The sequence below is a fragment of the Pempheris klunzingeri genome, chromosome 11, assembly GCF_042242105.1.
Source record: "Pempheris klunzingeri isolate RE-2024b chromosome 11, fPemKlu1.hap1, whole genome shotgun sequence".
NCBI lineage: Eukaryota > Metazoa > Chordata > Actinopteri > Acropomatiformes > Pempheridae > Pempheris > Pempheris klunzingeri.
This window is the reverse complement of record NC_092022.1, coordinates 20,231,481-20,248,863: the sequence shown is the minus strand read 5'-3', so window position 1 is coordinate 20,248,863 and position 17,383 is coordinate 20,231,481. Positions and strand designations below refer to the sequence as shown.

General features: G+C 41.5%; 3 protein-coding genes across 3 annotated transcripts; 2 read left to right on the top strand and 1 right to left on the bottom strand.

Annotated features, from left to right (window-relative positions):
* The first annotated feature begins 2,231 nt into the window (after window positions 1-2,231).
* pym1 (PYM homolog 1, exon junction complex associated factor) lies at window positions 2,232-5,931 on the top strand. The gene is made up of 3 exons (XM_070839583.1): window positions 2,232-2,478; window positions 4,222-4,315; window positions 4,516-5,931. Exons 1-3 carry the CDS (start codon window positions 2,448-2,450, stop codon window positions 5,015-5,017), a joined length of 627 nt encoding a protein of 208 aa, XP_070695684.1. The 5' UTR covers window positions 2,232-2,447; the 3' UTR covers window positions 5,018-5,931.
* Window positions 5,932-7,977: 2,046 nt separating this feature from the next.
* LOC139210173 (matrix metalloproteinase-19-like) lies at window positions 7,978-10,976 on the top strand. Its single transcript, XM_070840163.1, has 9 exons — window positions 7,978-8,094; window positions 8,867-8,955; window positions 9,099-9,229; window positions 9,339-9,551; window positions 9,668-9,913; window positions 9,999-10,097; window positions 10,241-10,405; window positions 10,526-10,653; window positions 10,737-10,976. The coding sequence occupies exons 1-9, from the start codon at window positions 7,978-7,980 to the stop codon at window positions 10,974-10,976; spliced, it is 1,428 nt and encodes a 475-aa protein (XP_070696264.1).
* A 1,819-nt stretch (window positions 10,977-12,795) lies between these two features.
* LOC139209961 (transmembrane protein 198-like) lies at window positions 12,796-17,344 on the bottom strand. The gene is made up of 5 exons (XM_070839895.1): window positions 17,207-17,344; window positions 15,748-16,060; window positions 13,942-14,517; window positions 13,669-13,796; window positions 12,796-13,498 (listed from the first exon to the last, which is right to left on the bottom strand). The coding sequence occupies exons 2-5, from the start codon at window positions 15,899-15,901 to the stop codon at window positions 13,349-13,351; spliced, it is 1,008 nt and encodes a 335-aa protein (XP_070695996.1). The 5' UTR covers window positions 15,902-16,060; window positions 17,207-17,344; the 3' UTR covers window positions 12,796-13,348.
* Between the last annotated feature and the right edge of the window lie 39 nt (window positions 17,345-17,383).

Sequence of the window (17,383 nt, the reverse complement as noted above, 5' to 3'; positions counted from 1 at the left end):
CCCCCTTTTAATACGTTTCAAGCTGTTATGAAAACGTAAAAGTGCCGCTGGCAGGCTTGAGACGTCCTTTACACATATGTGGAAGATGTAATCAAAACCCTTTAATAAGGTGAAAATAATCCACAAGTACAAAGTGCTCAAGACCTCCTTTGAGTGAACGTATGTAAGTATTAAAGGCACTTAAAGTATCAGAGGTAAAAGTGCTCTTTATGCAGTAAAATGTTCTCTGCCAGTGTTTTACTGTATGTGATGGGTTTGGATTAATATTACTGCTGCATTAATGTCTTCATGTTGCATTTTACTGCTGCAGATATTTAAGGTCGAGCTCATTTTAACAACTTTATGTCCTTTTTGGTTGTTTATTTGACAGCAATGCATCATGGTCTATAGGATCATCACATGTTTATAGCTTCCTGTCCTGGGGGAACTTCATGTCTCACATAAGTCGACTTTTCATCAGAAAAACAGCTTTCAGCTTTGTGATGATGCATTTTCTAGTTGATCCAAGAGGGATTTAAAAAAACTACCAGAAAGGAACGCTTCATCTTTCAGTTTATCAAGTTCAAAATCACTAAATTTGGAGATGCTATTATTATTATTATCACTGGGTATTTATACCCTCATTATCATTATAATATCTTCCTTCATTACCTCTGTTTCTTATTTATGTTCATCCTCTTTGTTTAGCTAATATTTAACATCCACACATTTCCTTAGTGAGACCAAAAAAAGCCCCTCATGATCGCTTTTCTTCTTTTCTACATTAGTGTCACTGTAATAAAATAAAAATATAAAAGAATATCTGTAACCTCTGTTGTGTTGTACTTTTCACATTAGTTTTTTCAGCTTGGAGGAACAAAGTAGTTCATATTCATTCGGCAGCTCAGCTCTTCCTCCATAACGTAAGAAACCAAAGAGTAAAAGTGACATACACACATTTACAGTTATATTTGATAGATTTTTTTCAAACCTTATTTGCATGAGCTTCTCTCTTTTTAAACATGATCTTTGCCCACTAATCAGCCTTGTGAACTGCTTTCATAAATGCACGTGCCACAAAATAGAATAGGTTTATAGAAAACATCTGACAGCAGATACAAGAGCGCCACATAAAAAACACTTTTATAAAGGAGACTTCATGTAGGGGAAAACAATAAGTCAAGTAGTGGTGTGTTCATTTGCTGCAGGAGCGGAGAGGCTAAATAAGGCTCAGCTGGAGAGTCAGACAGCGTCTTTACAACCTGGGAGGATTCATACTAAGGGGTGCATACTATAAATAACATATTATAAAATGGAGATGCGATCGCTGAAGGCGCTTAAGAGGAGTCATGTGATCAACTGTCCTGTTTGGAGTAAGGCAATTGTCCTTTTTGATAAAACAATAGTCTAATGTAACTGCACAAAAGACACGCACATGTTTCTTGAGTATTTCTGAAGCGTTGTTTTTGATGACACACAATTATTTTAGTTATGTTATGTTTTACAGTGATAAAATGGACAAGCTGAAATGCAGTGGAGGTAGAAGTACAAAAGTATCAGCATGAAAATGTATTTAAACTAGGGCTGCATCTAACTACTGGTTTTGTTACCAATGAATCTGCAGATTATTTTCAGGATTAACTGATTTGGCCTAATAAAACATTAGAAAACAGTGAAAAGTGTCCATCATATTATCCCAGAGCCCAAGGTGACCTCATCAGGTGTCTTGGTTTGTCTGACCAGCAGTCCAAAGCCTCAAAATATTCAATTTATTACAATGTTAAATCAAGAAAAGCAGCAATTTATTTTACATTTCAGAACTTGGAATCTGGATATCAAAAGTAAAAGTACTCATTATACAGAATGGTCCATTTCAGAAGCATATTCATTAGGCTACTTATTAATGCATTACTTGATATACAGCTGCTAAATGTGTTGAGTATACAGTGCAATAGTTACCCCCAGGGTGTAGTGGAGTAAAAGTATAAAATGGAACACAATGGAAACACACTAGATGTACAAGTAGGTTACCTCAAAAGTACACGTCTTTACTTTTGCGTAAATATACCTGGTTACATTCCAGCTCTGCTAAAACTATATTTACACAGCACATCTCCAGTATGTAAAATGACAGGGCGATGCTGTCCACTTCGTGTATTAAAATACCTGCTGACGGTCGTAACCTGGCAACCCGTGATCCACGTCGTCATTTCCGCAGTCGAAGCAGAGGGTTCGCTCGGTTTGCCGCCTGGTGTCGCCCGATGAGACTCACCGGCCAGCGGTCCCTGTTTGGCTTCAGCTGGGCTCTCTTCTGCCTCACAGCCGTCCGGAGATGCTGCCATGACAGCTCTCACCTCGAGGGAAGCACAAGTTGAAGAGGCTGCAGTTTGCTGCTGTGTGTGATCGAGCTGAGCGAGGGGACCGCAGCCGATACCGAGCGAGCGAGCGGAGCAACACGTTTCACCAAAATGGCAACCCCCTATGTTACAGATGAATCTGGTAAGGCTGATGCATGTGCCAGACCTTTGTCTACCTTTGTTCTCCAAACTCGGACACTACAACCGAGGCCACGTCTTTAATTTTCCATCCGGAGTATCGATTATCAGCAATAACATGCTTAGTGACCTGTTTGATTCAGATGTTTTGTGTCGTAGCTAGCTAATGCTAGTGATAGCCGACACGGCTAACGTTACTCTCCAAACTAGTGCTAGTTAGCATGTGGCTAATGCACTTAATTAGTTATCAGCGCGAAACACTGTGCGATAATATTCAGCTGTCAGGTTCATATTTCCTTCATCACTTAAGTTACTCGTTGGTGTTTGAATTAGCCTCGGTGCCTTTTCGTAGCACGACCTGACAGCTGCCACAACATTAGCATTGGCTAACGGTAGCTAATGCTACTTAGCTACTTCTGCTGTAGTTGTGACTGACTAGTGAGTTAATGTTGCGACCGACGATACTAAGACACAAGTACACAGAACTATCACGACATTTTAATCAAAGCACCAGATATTGTTTAAATCTTTTGTGTGAAAAATAGTGTTTTGACTGACTTCTTGTGTTATATTTGGTCTCTGAGAAAAAAGGAAAAGTGAGTTATTCTAATGGTCAGACACCTGTGTGCGCGCGCGTGTACATATTATTGTTGCATAGTACATTTTTCAGAAAAGGAAAAGTGTTTCGTCACTGATCCTTCAGATCAAATCTCTGAATTGATACTAAGATGATATAAAAATGCACGTATGTGTAGAAAGATGTAGAAGGTTGACTTAGATGTATATCATCACACTGCCCACCCTTCCTGTGTAAATGACACAAAAGGCTTTGTTCCTGAGCCTGGATGTGCACTAGGTTTTTAGGATAACTGTAATGATTCAGAGTCACACTCTGTGAACAGATTGTTAAACTTGGCACACACAGTGACATCTGGTGGTTTGAAAAACAAACGGCAGTCTTCAGGAGTGAGACCAAAGCTCTACAACACCTGCCTGATTTTATAGTTGTAGTATAGTAGAAGCCCATGTGCTGTTTATACAATCTGGAATACTCTTGTTAAGAAGGGCTGCAGTAAAATACATGATCAGTAAGAGTGTTGTCCAAAAAGCCAACAAATAAAACATTTCTGTAAACCTGAATTATTTATGATTATTATTATTTTGATGTGGTGTCACCCCAGTGTCCATGCGTTTTAACTTTCAGGTTGGTATTTATGTTACATTTCTGTGAGTTTCAGTGTCGTATTATTGGAGGGTCATCATTCTCCATCCATTAAAACTGTACTTTTGTTGTCACTTGGTATCAGGTGGAACTGTTGGAGTACATCGCCATGTCTACGTATTATTCTCCCCACTTTTTATGCCACCAATGTGCAAATCACTCGAGCACATCGCTCAGATGCAAAACAGTCAAACTGAATGAGGCAGTAGTGACGTGTGAAGCTCAGGACTGAGTTAGTCGCATGGTATTCTTCATTTGACACAAGGTCCGACACAACGCATTCAACCCTGAGCCCTAAAAAGAGAAAAAGAATATAAGATTAAAATTCAAAAAGTTATTAAATGTGTCAGTTTGACAAACTTCCAAAGAGCTGAAGTGATTACTGAGCTATTTCACTCTCGATGGCAGTCAAAGCCAACTCGCAGTCGACAGGTTAAATGAAAGGCGAGCCGACTTCAAATTTGCAGGTGTGTTCATGCTGATTTGTCAGCACTCTTTTAAAGTGTCATACCTGTCGGTCTTCAGGGAAATACATTGCTGCCACTCAGCGACCTGATGGAACATGGAGGAAGCCGAGGCGGGTGAAGGATGGCTATGTCCCCCAGGAAGAAGTGCCAGTGTAAGTGCAGCTGTCCTTCCTCTGTAGAATGTAGAAATCATAGTCTTACTGAGAAATGAATGGAGGATTTGTAACAAGCAGGGCTGCTCCCATTGATTAGATATTAATTAGAGATGACTAGTATGGTTTGAACAAAGTGGTAAGTCATTAACATCCTCTCATTCAGTTTAATCTTGTGTTTCTGTTTCTTGCTGTTTTAGCTATGAAAACAAGTATGTGAAGTTTTTCAAGAGCAAGCCAGACCTGCCACCTGGGATGAGTCCGCCGGAGGCAGCTCCGGCAAAGCAGCAGCAAAAGATCCCCGGCTGCGGGGACGGTGAGACGGCCGGCCTCTCAAAGTCTGCCAAACGCAACATGAAGCGCAAAGAGAAGCGAAAACAGCAGCAGCAGGGCCAGGATGGCGACGAGGACGTGGAGGTGGAGTCGGTGAGCAACGCTGTGGGGAACGTCTCCATTTCAGGGGACGGCGAGTGTTCAGACAAGACGCCGGCGCCCACCTCCGTCTCGCCTGCCGATGACTCCTCAGCGGCTGAAAAGACCAAGAAGATCAAAAACCTGAAAAAGAAGCTGCGGCAGATCGAGGAATTGCAGCAGAAAGTGGACTCAGGGGAAATAAAGGAGCCAACGAAGGATCAGCTGGAGAAGCTGGGCCGGGCGCAGGCCTTACGGAACGAGGTGGACCAGCTCGAGCACGACTCTTGAAGCAGCAGAAGAGTCGGACGCGCTAAACATACAAACCACACACTGACAGACAGGGAATGGACCTGTGCAGCTTTGTGATCGTAGCTTCCATTAAACACATTCTACCTACAACATGATCATGAACTCTGGAAGTGAACACAGTCTCCACACCTTTCAAGCGGAGAGTGACTGGATGTCCACGCAGCAGGCTCCACGTCCTCACAGCTGACCAGCCTGTTTTCTAGACTCACATCTCTAAGTGATATTATGACTCCTGCTCACATACTTGTATTGGCCAGACCGCTCATTTATAAATATCTTTTAAAGACATCATTGTGAATTGTTTTGTGCGCGTTTATCTTTTCCATTTTGTACCGTTCATGGCATCACTTGCACATAAAATGGGGGGAAAATATTTTCTGTTTGAGAGAATATAGTTTGTTGACATGTCTGCTCTGAGAATTAACGCGTTTCTGTCGATGATTGATTGATTGATTGGATGGCCTCCTGTAGTCACACTAATGCAGTGACACTGTCTACACAGTTATTACATCAATTAAAACTACATGCTGCGTAAAATGTTTATCTCATATTGCTTTTTAGTGGTAGAGTAAACAAGCACCCGTAGCCTGAATAACTGGGAAATTACTTTGGAAAGCGGGATGTAAATTCTTAAAAAAACAAATCTATATGTAGGTGTTGTGGATATTTTTGGCAACGAGCTATTTACACTCAGAGGATGAGGCTTGTGATTTTGTATGTTTTTCTTATTGTCAAACAAAACTTGTAAAAAGACCAAAAGCAACAACGAACTCATCCTGGCAACAAATGTTGTCTGTGAAGCTGCAGCGTGAACTGAACTATTCCCCCATGTGCCGTAGAGCTCCATTGTTGTCCAAAAACAATTAAAGACTCATCAGCGAGCCTCACTGTCACACTGGGTGAACAAGGACTCTGTGGTTACTTTTGGTTGATACCACATGCTCCGTCCTGCGTCCATAAACCCCCACCAGAGCTCCAAATGTGTACTGAAAGGCTGAAAGTAGCTCCCAACAAACCCAGTTAACCTGCTCAACCACAGCGCCCAGCTGTTACAGGGAGGGACTGAGCCATATAAGAGGTCTGTGATTTCAGTAGGAACAAATGGGCAGTAGGAGGAACGCCAGATGTGTCTTTTAATAACTTAAACATGTTAATCTTTTGCCTCAGGCCGTCTTTCTTCTTATTGTTCCGAAATGAAACGACGATTTTTGCATAACACCACTAGAGTAAAGAGAATTTCTTGCCCTGAGTCAAGCCTGTCAGGCATCTCTTAAAGGACGACTCCAGCAAGTTAGTCTTTTAGACGGATATGAGAAAGAATTATTTAAACCAAAGCAGCAGAGCCTGGCGTATACTGATTTTCAGCCCCCCAAATACTGGACCTTACATTTCCCTAATGACGTCATCAGTTTTAAAAAAGATTTCATTATTCAGCAGTTTTTTTTCAATGGTATCCCCTTAATGTGTAAAATTGATGGAATCCTTAAATTGTAATTTTGTCCTGATTTCATATCACAACATATTAGTATAAATATATAGTGTATACATGGTCACTTAAGTATAGAAGTTTTACAGTTAGTATATAAGAAATCAACACACGAACAGATCAAATGAACTAAATTAAAACCCTTTCTAATTACACCTTGCTCACCACCACACGTAATTTATTGAACCTGTAAATTCAACCACCTCCTTTTCTTTGTGCGTCACAGTGCAGGATCATAGTTCACATAAATGACATGTTCAGACTCGAGCGTAATTTAGCATACTGAAAGTTTTGAGTGTTATTAATTGTGTCACTTCAGCTTAAACACACTATGTAGCCAAAACTTGCTTATAATGAATGTGTTGTCTGGAAATTGGACGCGGCTTAAGGTTTTGTTCTGCTCCAGCAATCAATAAGAATCAATAGTTTCATTAAATTTAGGATGAGGAGGGATTTGTGCAATGCCTGACAGGCAGATCCCAGGGCAGAAAACCCCTGCTTTAGTTCACATAAAAGATTGTCCAATGGTTAAATTTAGTAATAGCTTTAAGCATGTGAGCCGAGTCTCCTTCTCCTCCATCTGCTCTCTTTTTATGAGCTTAATTCCACAATGTGACAGCAGAAAGGGAGGCGTTCTCTGTCTCCGCTCATAAGACCATTTGTCCCAATGGTTACATGGGGGCGTCATTGTTTTTCTCCTCAATGGGCCCCTACATTGTGAACATTATAATTAGCTGTTGTCTCATGGAGGAAGTGTGGTTAGTTGTTTTCTTCAAAGAGGTGTAACCATGAAGTGAAAGAATGTTGAGATTTATGAGGAATATTGTTTCATTAAATCAAAAATGAGCGACACCAGCAGTATTTCTGGTGCATCTGTCACACCTCACTTCAAGTCGTCTGGAAAATAACTTACCTACGAAGCACTGCAGCTTCATTAAATATAAAAAAAGTGGGGTTTTTTTTAACACCACAATGACCTAACTGGATATAAGTTATCATCTTTAATAGATGGTGGGCTTTTTTTAAGAGCTCATACTGGATTAATTTGCTTCCTTTGACGTAAACAAAATGACTGAAGTTATTCTTAAACACTTGAAGACAAATGGCTCTAAATGATGGAGTAAGAAGGCGTGATTATGCTGCTCGTGTCTGAAACATGTTTTTTTTTTGTCCTCCACACATCACATTCCTTGTAAAGGTTTATTATGTGGCTTTGAGGCCGGTCCTGAACAGACACTTGATGGTATAAAAAGTGAATCCCTAAACTAGGACACCAGCTCCAGCTCCCAGACAGGGTGCACACAGACGGACTGATACCCTGAGGATGGGTGTAGATGGGGCACCTGCAATGTTCAGCGATGCTTAGAAAGATCCAGAACTTGTTCATCAGGTGAAAAGGTCAACCTGTCGTGTTGGATCGAGTTGGGAACGTTTTTATTTTTTTTACCTACTAATGGAAAAAGACCCAAACCAGAAAATGGAAAACATGCTGGAGTTAATGGTGCTTCTTGTTTTTCTGACAATAGCTTCATCTGTTGCCCTGAGCAGAGAGGAACTTACTGACGCTGTGGTGAGAAAAGGCAGAAAATTGGAGATGCTGAGATGTAAATTTACATTCTCCAGTATTTATTGGAAGCGGTACTTAAACAATGTCCATTAGTGTGAGTCTGTTCTTTTTACAGATTAATCCTTTATAGGGCACTCATTGAAATACTTAGAAATTCAAAATTTCAACCCTAGACCATTACTGGAGATCATTACAAGACTTTTTTACTTTTGTGAGTTTTTCCCCAAAAAAATTCTATGTTATGGTGAAAATCAAGATCGATGAAGTCACCATATATGGTTTCTTGCCGGTCTGTCATGTAGCCTGATTGTCGCTGATTGTCTTGGAGAAATCTCGTAGTTCTACTGCCTCATGGTGAGGCCACTTAAGTTACCAGATATGGTCCCTTGCCCGATAAAGGGTTAAAGCTGCCTCTTAAGGATTATGATTATGGAATATTTTAATCAAATGAAATAGTAATGGTTATAGTTATATGGTGCATTGTGGCCAATATGAAATCTAAATGAAACTGTCCATACTGCAGTAACTTATTTCGGTTTTATAGATGTAAACCACTACAAATCACTTTGACGAATTGATGAAGTATTTTAGGATGATTTGGGATGGAAATAAGTTTTTGTTTGTTTGTTGCTAATATTAGTCGTACTTTGACTTAAGAGGAAAACTTTGAATGCAGGACTTGCAGTAATTTTATAATGTGGTTTTGCTACTTTTACTTAAGTAAATGACCTGAATACTTCTTCCACCACTCTTACAATTAGTACTCGTTCTTTAGGTGTATTTAAGGAAGTATGGCTATCTGCACATCCACCTGGATAGTAAAGGCCAAGACCATCCACCTGAGGAGATCAGCGAAGCCCTCAGGTGACCGTGTTTCTCTCATTTTAACTATTTTTAAAGATAGCTTAACATGTTTCCCTCTGTTTTTTTCCCCTTAACTTTGGGATTATTTTTCTATTTGAATCAAAGCAAACGTCATAAGATTTTGTCTTTTCTTCGTATGACAGAATCTTTCAGAGAGTGACCAACCTGCAGATTTCAGGAAAACTCGATTCAGCCACGCTGGCGATGATGAACAAACCTCGTTGTGGTCTAGAAGACTCTTTCAATAACAAATCTCTCAAGTATCGAGTCATGGGTGGGCGCAGTTATATCACATGTTCAGATTGTGACTGCAGCACTGTCTCATAAATGTGTGTAAAAATAAATCTAATAAAGAGGCATTTAATTGTCTCCTATTTGAAAAGGGTACTGGCGCAAGAAGATGCTGACCTACCGCATCTATAATTACACCCCTGACTTGGGACTGGCAAAGACCCGACTAGCCATCCAGAGTGCATTCAAGTACTGGAGTGATGTCTCACCTTTAAGGTTCAAGGAGCTGCAGCAAGGAAGAGCAGACATCAAAATCTCCTTTCACAGGAAAGACAAGACATGTCCAGTGCCCTTTGATGGGCGAGGTAGGAGCAGTGGTGTTAAGTTTTGTCAAACCTTAGATGTAAGCTGACTCTTGAAACAACAGCAGGTGTAAATAAGGTGCTTTTGTATTTGACGAGAATTCTCGCTTTCTCTTCAGGTCATGTTTTAGCCCACGCTGATGCTCCTGAGTCAGGAATTGTGCATTTTGATGCAGATGAAGCGTGGACAGAAGGGAAGGCCCACGGCTCCAACCTGAGGATTGTTGCAGCCCATGAGATTGGCCACGCTCTCGGCCTGGGCCACTCCCAGTACTACAGCGCGCTGATGGGACCCGTATACAACGGATACCGTTCTGACTTCAAGCTGCACACAGATGACATCCGAGGGATCCAGGCTTTGTATGGTAGTGTCAAAGCAGTAGGGGGTGTCAGGGTGTGTGGGATCTTTTAAGTACAACTCATGCAATGTGCCGTGTTGACCCTCTTCAGGAAAGCCAGAGAAGGCCCCTCCATCCATAAATATAGGACCAGTAGTATCAGCAGCTGTTCCAGATCCTTGCGAAGCCACTCTGGATGCAGTGATGTTTGGTAAAGAGACTCTGATGCACTCAGTATAGGAACAAAAAAAAACATGCCTTTGTATTTTGTTTAAGAAAAGATATCAGATATCAATGGTTTCCCCCAACAGGGAGAGGCATCTACACACAGTATGTTGTCTTGTGTACCTGCAGGTCCTTTGCGTAAGCTGTATGTTTTCAGTGGTCAGTACGTGTGGACGGTGTCCAGCTCTGGCTACAACACTCCCATCCTGATCTCTGTACTGTGGAAGGAGCTGCCAGGGAGCCTCAATGCAGCTGTGCACTCCCAGCGGACTGGCAAGTCCTATTTCCTGAAAGGTGCGTTCATTTCACACTTTCAAAGAGAGAGTATGCTGTACACATTTTGAAAGCCAAATCGTGTATCATGGTCTGTGTGTTGAAAGAGTGCATTTCTTCTCTCCACGTGTCCCTCCACAGGAGACAAAGTGTGGAGGTACACCGACTTCAAACTTGACCGGGGATTCCCTAAACGCCTGGTCAATATCCCTGCTAATGCTGACTCAGCCTTGTACTTCCATAAAAACAAAAAACTTCTGATTTTCAAAGTAAGTGCAAAAGATATTTGCCTCAAGGAGACATTTCATTTTTATTTAATACCTCTTAGTAAATAATTTACTTGTTGTTTTAGGGTTCTGGATACTGGCAGTGGGATGAAATTGGCCTGACAGACTTCAGCTCATACCCCAAACCTATTGGACAGCTCTTCCGTGGGATCCCCAGCAACCCAGATGCTGCAGTAACGTGGACAAACGGTCAAATTTACTTTTTTAAAGGCAGCAAGTACTGGCGTGTAAACGAGCAGCATCTAACAGTGGGGAAGGCCTATCCTCAGAGCACCGCCACACACTGGATGCAGTGTGACGACTGAACCACCAGAGGCCACCAGGGATTCAACACAAACCTTCACAGCCTCAGTGTAATAACAGTGAGAGAGGCGTATTCATCTGGACCCCAACAAATAGATGTACACATACTGGATGAATCCGTTTTGTGAGGAATTAAAGCAATGTTACAATTTTTTTGCACTAAATAACGTGATTTTTTTTGTGGCATATTATTATTTAAAGAGTTGCTCTTAACATACACGCAGTGGAATAAGACAAACTAGAGCTATGTGGTGTTTGAAATTAGATGTTGCTATCCACTGATAAGACATCTACAGCATTTAATATTCCTGAAATAGTCATAACTGCACAGACAGTATTCTATCAATAGACCCTTTTATCAGCAAACATTTTCACTCATCATAGTTGGAAAAGCAGGTGTTACTAATAACAGTAATGGAGGCTTCATTCTTTATCGTTCACTTTATCATTCACACCTGTACCTTTCTTACTGTAACATCTCAAAATGTCCTCCCTGATAGACGCCTCTTGTGAATTATACAGGATGGCATCAAGTTGCCTACGAGCCTGTGATGTGTTCACCCACGCGCGCACACAGACACACACATTATGTGTTCACCTATTTTGGGAAATTACACCTCCTCTCAGAACCGTGATTGTCCTGTTAGTTTTGTTGGATATGTTAGTGGGGACAAACTCACATCTTGAAGACTTCACAGCTGTCAAATCTTAAACGAACACAAACCCCTGAGCTGAGAAAACTTGATAAGATATGGTAATCTTAGACCTGTGTTCAAAATTGATCACACAGTAACTTAATGACGTTACTCGTATAGAGAAGAACCAGCCAGGCTGTCAGAGGTGCCGTAAGTGGAGATGAAATCATTGCTTTTCCAAGAAGTCAGTCAGTCATTGTTCATACCAGCATCCTGCTTTTTCACTGGCCGGTTGAAGCTGCAGCTCATTAATAATCAATGGTGAATATCTGGATACTAGTTGTCTTTTTCTGCTGGCATCCTGTTATCTGTCTTAGTGAGTCCTGCTCTATTACTCTACCTGCATTTACTCATTTAATATGGATTGTAGATGAGTGCTGTTGGAATACTTATTGGTGGATGTGTACTGTATTGTTTTGTGTATATTTATTATGTTGCCTATATTGATTTCATAATTCCTGCCTTTTTTTGTCTTATTCTTAAGGTGGGCTTTTTATTTTCAGCCATCTAGACTAACTGGCTAATTTACAGTTCCTTCAAAATCAGATAAAATCATATGAATAAATAAGTGCTTGGTCTTCTGTGACCTCTGTCCAACTTGAGCAGGCGTCTAATCAGTGATAACACTGGTGTGGGTGTGCAGGACCTTTAAAGGATGTCTGTACATTTGTGTGAGTGAGACTCTGTAACTTTTAAAGGTCAAATAAAACATTCTCCCTCTTACAAAATCCAAAACAATTAAATGCAACATTCATCATTGTTGTACACTGTGTGATTTTGCTGCACAGCCGTTCCTAGTCTGGTATGACCAGTAGTGTTTGATGCTAATGTTAGCAAACAGTCTGTTTACTGACCTGATGACTCCTTTCTACTACTAATGATGCACGATGTTTGTTAGCATTAACATTTTGAATGCATCAGTTCAACTCACTTTATGTGTGTTATGCTCCATTGGCAGTAAACCTCCATTGCACCAACACACCTATCAGACTCATAACAGGCCATTTCCCAGTGATCACCCAGTAAAACCAGCAGGGTGGACTTGGGGCGACTTGTCACAGCTTATTATGCACCTGCTCTAGCAGCTTGAATGCCCCCACCAGATAATCCACACACAGCATCACAGTTGCTGCTCCAAACACAGATGTGTTTTTTAATGGAAATTAATATCAAACAAAACTCCAAAATCAGTCCAGTTCCTGTCAGATCAGTGGATTATTGGTTTAGTGTCCAACATCCTCATTTTTCTGCCGTATGTTCTTAATTTAATTGCATATGCTGGTTTTAATGTATTGCTTATAACTGTTATACTTGAACCTCAAAAGAATTACAACCTAAACTAATCTAGACACGCGGTGCATAGTATTTTGAGAGTAAAAGATTGCTTTGCCATCATGTGAAATTAAACAGCTTGACTGCGAAAGTGAGATAAACTGTTCAAAGAATCTGATGTTGTATCATTTTGTGCTGTCATCATTCAGGGGATGATCATCTCAAATCACACCGCGTACGCGCATGTCGATGATTATCTGAAGAAGCCGGTTAAAGTGGATTCATGCCAGCAGTCGAAATGGTTGAATTGTTTCCATGGAAGTGAACATTTCAAAGGAATGTTTTCAGTAATGAAATGGATCCCTCGGATATGTGCAATTTACAGAGTTTTGTCACTGTGTGTTCGTTTAGACTGTATAGACAGGAGAGGCAGTAGTCAGAGGCACCATGGAGCCCGTCTCAAAGTCAAAGTCAATTAGAGTATGTGTGATAGTGCTGACGCTGCTGGTGGAGGAGCCTGTTCCCATCTGGCGCTCCTGAAGGCTCTGAAGATAACTCTGAAAGTCAAACACAGGGAAGACACATCAGCTGACCCTCTACTGTAATTTTACACAGTGAAAAGAAATCACACACGATGAGGCTATTTCTCATGCAATCAGAGGAAATTCACACAATTAAAAGGTAAAAGCTCATGCTGGGTGATACATTTTAATGCCAGGCCACTGACCGGTGCCAAGACGTCTCCAGCATAGCGTTTCAGTGGTGGAGGCCTGCGCCGACGGTGTGATTGAGGTCTTCCCCTTGACTCTCTATAACTGTTCTTCTTGGCATGTTTTTTCTGGTGTTTGTGTGCCGCTGAGAAGTAGAAAAAAAAAAAAAGAAAAAGAGATTGTGAGTATATAATGCCACAGAAGGAGGTTTTCAGCTCTGGGGGCCATATTTAACTTGAAAACAGCCTGGGTTTGAATGCATCGGTGAGTGCAGACTGAATGAAACTCACCGTCTGTATGTGATACTCCATTGGCAGTAAACCTCCATTGCACCAGCACACCTATCAGACTCATGACAGGCCATATCCCAGTGATCGCCCAGTTAAACCAGCAGAGTGGACTTGGGGCAACTTCACAAAGCAGATCATACACCTGATCTGGCAGCTTGAACGTCCCCACCAGGTAATCCACACACAGCATCATAGTGGCTGCTCCAAACACAGATGTGTAGATGACGGTAAATAGTTTCTGCCACTGAAGTGTGAAGACAGCAGTGACAATGCTGGCAGTGAGTATGGCGCTGAGGGGCACCCATATTGGAGTGAGGCTGTGAAACTGTCCAATAACCACCAGGATGGCAAGGGAGAGCAGGCTGCCCAGCTGTAGGCCGCTGAGGAGGAGTCCCATAGTGGACACCAGCATGGTCATCAGTCCGCAGAGCACACCCACGCCCAGGCCGATCCCTGCCTTTGTCTCTGTGCCCAGCTGGATGTCCAACCCTGGCTCCTTTTGGTACAACAGCAGTACGGCTGCAGAGCCACACATGAAGCCAGAGAAGAACATGACCATCCTGAAGCAGCGATATCCTGGAAGGTGGAATGAAAATAAGGTTGGATTTAATTTTTAGAAAAAGCTCTGTACTATCTACTCATTGATGCACACAGGTCCAAAATCAATGTACTAAATGTTTTAATGTGTGAAGCCAAAGAGCAAACAACCAAACTGACTTGTTTTTCTTTGCTTCTACTGTTCTTACTGACAAAGTGCAAAATCCAGTCATGCTATATGTTCAGCTCTCAACATAAATACTGGATATCTTCACAGGCCTTGGCTACATGTAAATGCTCAAACACAGAGGAATGGTTGCATACCATCACTGCAGTACTTCACTAGTTTCTTGACTTGAACTGAAATCTCTCTGAGCTGTCTGGGTGACCCTGCTGTGGCCCCACACTGCTGAAATACATTTTATAGGTGAATTTGTTCCAGTATTCATGTCCGACTCCAACACATGCCATTAACCATTTTTAATGTGAGTAATATCAGAACTCAGAGCACGCTTGCTCTCTCTCCATCTTTTTGGTCACAAAAGCAAATTACATAAGGAAACACAAAACTGCCTCCGCCTGCACCACTAAAAACTGCTGTTTTTCTTCAAATGATTAATTATTCATAGAATTCCTGACAGGCAACGTTAAAACTACATCTGAGAGTTACTGGGAAAACAGACTTTGGCAGCATGTGTGTTTGCATAATGTCACCTGTGTTAGGGAGCAGGTCCATAGGACACACTACCCCTAACCACACAGCTTGTGTTTATTTGATTTGTGTCCACACAAAACAGAGACAGAAATGAGCCTATCTCGAATTCTTATGTTGCTCTTTTCAAATGTCTCCCTCACAGTGTTTTACTCGATGCACAGCTCTACAATCTGCTGTAACCTGCAGAGTGCAAGTCATTTATAAGAATCTAACATCACCGTCAGAAGTCACATGAGCTTTCGTCAGGTGAAACAACGCCGAGAAACAAGTGAGATGTCAGACAGTGCAACAGGTGGCACTTCATTAATGCTGCCTGTGTCAAATTCAGGCACAGGACTGCCCATCTGCCTCCTCCAGCTTTGTGTTTATCCACACTAAACCCCTGGCAGCTTCCAGACACCTGCCTCTGAGGGTTTAAGCCATAAGGTGAGCTAATGAAACATTTAGAGCAGGGAAAACACGGACAGCAGGGGGATGTTGAAATAATGACTCTAAGTAGCCTTACTTCATCTATAAAATGTGTACATTCACATTTAATGATCATGAATACGTACCGAGTAAGCAGTAGATGAGGCCAAATGAAAGGCAAACAGAGCAGACAATAGATGGGACGACTTCATACTTGATATTAATCTCAAGCGTGCACATGTCCACTTCAGCTAAGCCAGCTGCTGGCTCCTCGGTAGCATAGAGTGAGGGGACTGCCATCTTGGAGGATTATTACTTTCTATTGCTGTGCAGTTGGCCTGGATGCAAATCTGCTTTGTTCATTGAAGGGGAGAAACTGGAATGTCCTGCGTGTGGTGCCCAGGGAAAGAGGAAGCTTCTGAACGAAGAACTTGTACAAAACTGTTTCCTGTTGTGCACCTGCAAAGAGAGCACAGTGTTTCCAGCAGCCATGGCAACATACACTCAGCTCCAGTTTTTCCGGAGAAGAGAGTTATTAGTCATCAAGTCTATGACCATCCTGGGAAGTGCTCAGTCATAATATTACTTAAACTCCATCTGACACGTCATCATGCTTCAAGGTGACAGGAGTTGTTATTTAAGTGGATGTGTGAGAGGATATGGCTCTTTCCCACATGCAATACCCCGCTCAGGAACCAGAGATGGAAACTGGGGATCCCCTCTGAGTTTAACATCTGTATTTCCTGGTTCTTTTGTTCAAGAACAGGATACAGATGAGGAAATGACCTGGTGGCTTGGTGCAATCGTCCTTTTGACTTATTGTTCTGAGCATGTGGTTAGGTACTCTGTTTACTGAACAATATAACAAAAACAAACAGCTCAACAACAATACGGCAGTAAGTGGTGGAAGGAGGACTCAGATCTTTTACTTTAGTAAATGTAGCAGCAACACAGTGTAGAAATACACAGTAGAAATGCATTTAAAACTTTCTTTAGGTAAAAGTGGGGAAAGTGGTAGCATCATGATATAGTTCAAAATAAATAAAAATAAACTGAAATAAATCGCATAAACTGACATAAATGAGTATAAATCAAATCATTTTTAATTCAAGACTGCTAAACTATTCTGTTCTAACTAAAAAGGCATGGATCATGTTTACTCGCTCCTCTTACTTTGGCCCAGAGTGCGACTGTTTAGCTACCGTGCGTTTAACCATGAGGACCGTGTAAGCTGTTCAGGCAGATCCCACGGTCAGCAAATGGAATTAGAAGAGCTTTGGCAGGTGAGTGATCCTCCAGTCTGTGTATGTCCTCTCATGAAGGCGAGTGTGAAACATAAAAACACTTTCTAACAGCTCCCTGCTAAAATAAAGTTTAAAGCTCTTTGGAGGAAGAAAACTACTAAAGCTACTGAGATAATTCACTTTTTATTGGTTTGGTATGTTTTTGTGAAATTCCTCTTGATGAAAAACTTTATTTCTCTGAATTCTGCATTAAGTGACTACAAGATAAGAAATTTCCTTACAAAATGACAGCGATAAATAACAGTGATGACTCTCCAACAAACTAAAGTATGAAATGAAGAATAATATATTTGTGGCTTACCTGGAATGAGGCATATCTTCCCACAGCAAATGTGAGTTTTCAAAGAGAGACAGAAGTGTCTTCAGTGGTAGTCTGTCAAACTCCAGTGAGCCCAACAGGGAGAGTGTGTGACTGTGTGGCTCCCTCTGTGAGCCTCAGTCCGACCTGTGCTCATGTGAACAGCTGACGCCTGACTCT

What these genes read in the sequence shown, in the direction of transcription:
- LOC139209961 (XM_070839895.1), bottom strand. Translation starts at nt 15,901, where the DNA reads ATGGCAGTCCCCTCACTCTATGCTACCGAGGAGCCAGCAGCTGGCTTA. An exon ending in TGGAGTATCACATACAGACG is followed by an intron (nt 13,797 to 13,941) that starts GTGAGTTTCATT and finishes TCTACTTCTCAG; the next exon opens with CGGCACACAAACACCAGAAA. An exon ending in CTGGAGACGTCTTGGCACCG is followed by an intron (nt 13,499 to 13,668) that starts GTCAGTGGCCTG and finishes TTTGACTTTCAG; the next exon opens with AGTTATCTTCAGAGCCTTCA.
- LOC139210173 (XM_070840163.1), top strand. Translation starts at nt 7,978, where the DNA reads ATGGAAAAAGACCCAAACCAGAAAATGGAAAACATGCTGGAGTTAATG. An exon ending in AGGAACTTACTGACGCTGTG is followed by an intron (nt 8,095 to 8,866) that starts GTGAGAAAAGGC and finishes CTCGTTCTTTAG; the next exon opens with GTGTATTTAAGGAAGTATGG. An exon ending in GAGATCAGCGAAGCCCTCAG is followed by an intron (nt 8,956 to 9,098) that starts GTGACCGTGTTT and finishes TTCGTATGACAG; the next exon opens with AATCTTTCAGAGAGTGACCA.
- pym1 (XM_070839583.1), top strand. Translation starts at nt 2,448, where the DNA reads ATGGCAACCCCCTATGTTACAGATGAATCTG. An exon ending in CTATGTTACAGATGAATCTG is followed by an intron (nt 2,479 to 4,221) that starts GTAAGGCTGATG and finishes GTCGGTCTTCAG; the next exon opens with GGAAATACATTGCTGCCACT. An exon ending in CCCCAGGAAGAAGTGCCAGT is followed by an intron (nt 4,316 to 4,515) that starts GTAAGTGCAGCT and finishes TTGCTGTTTTAG; the next exon opens with CTATGAAAACAAGTATGTGA.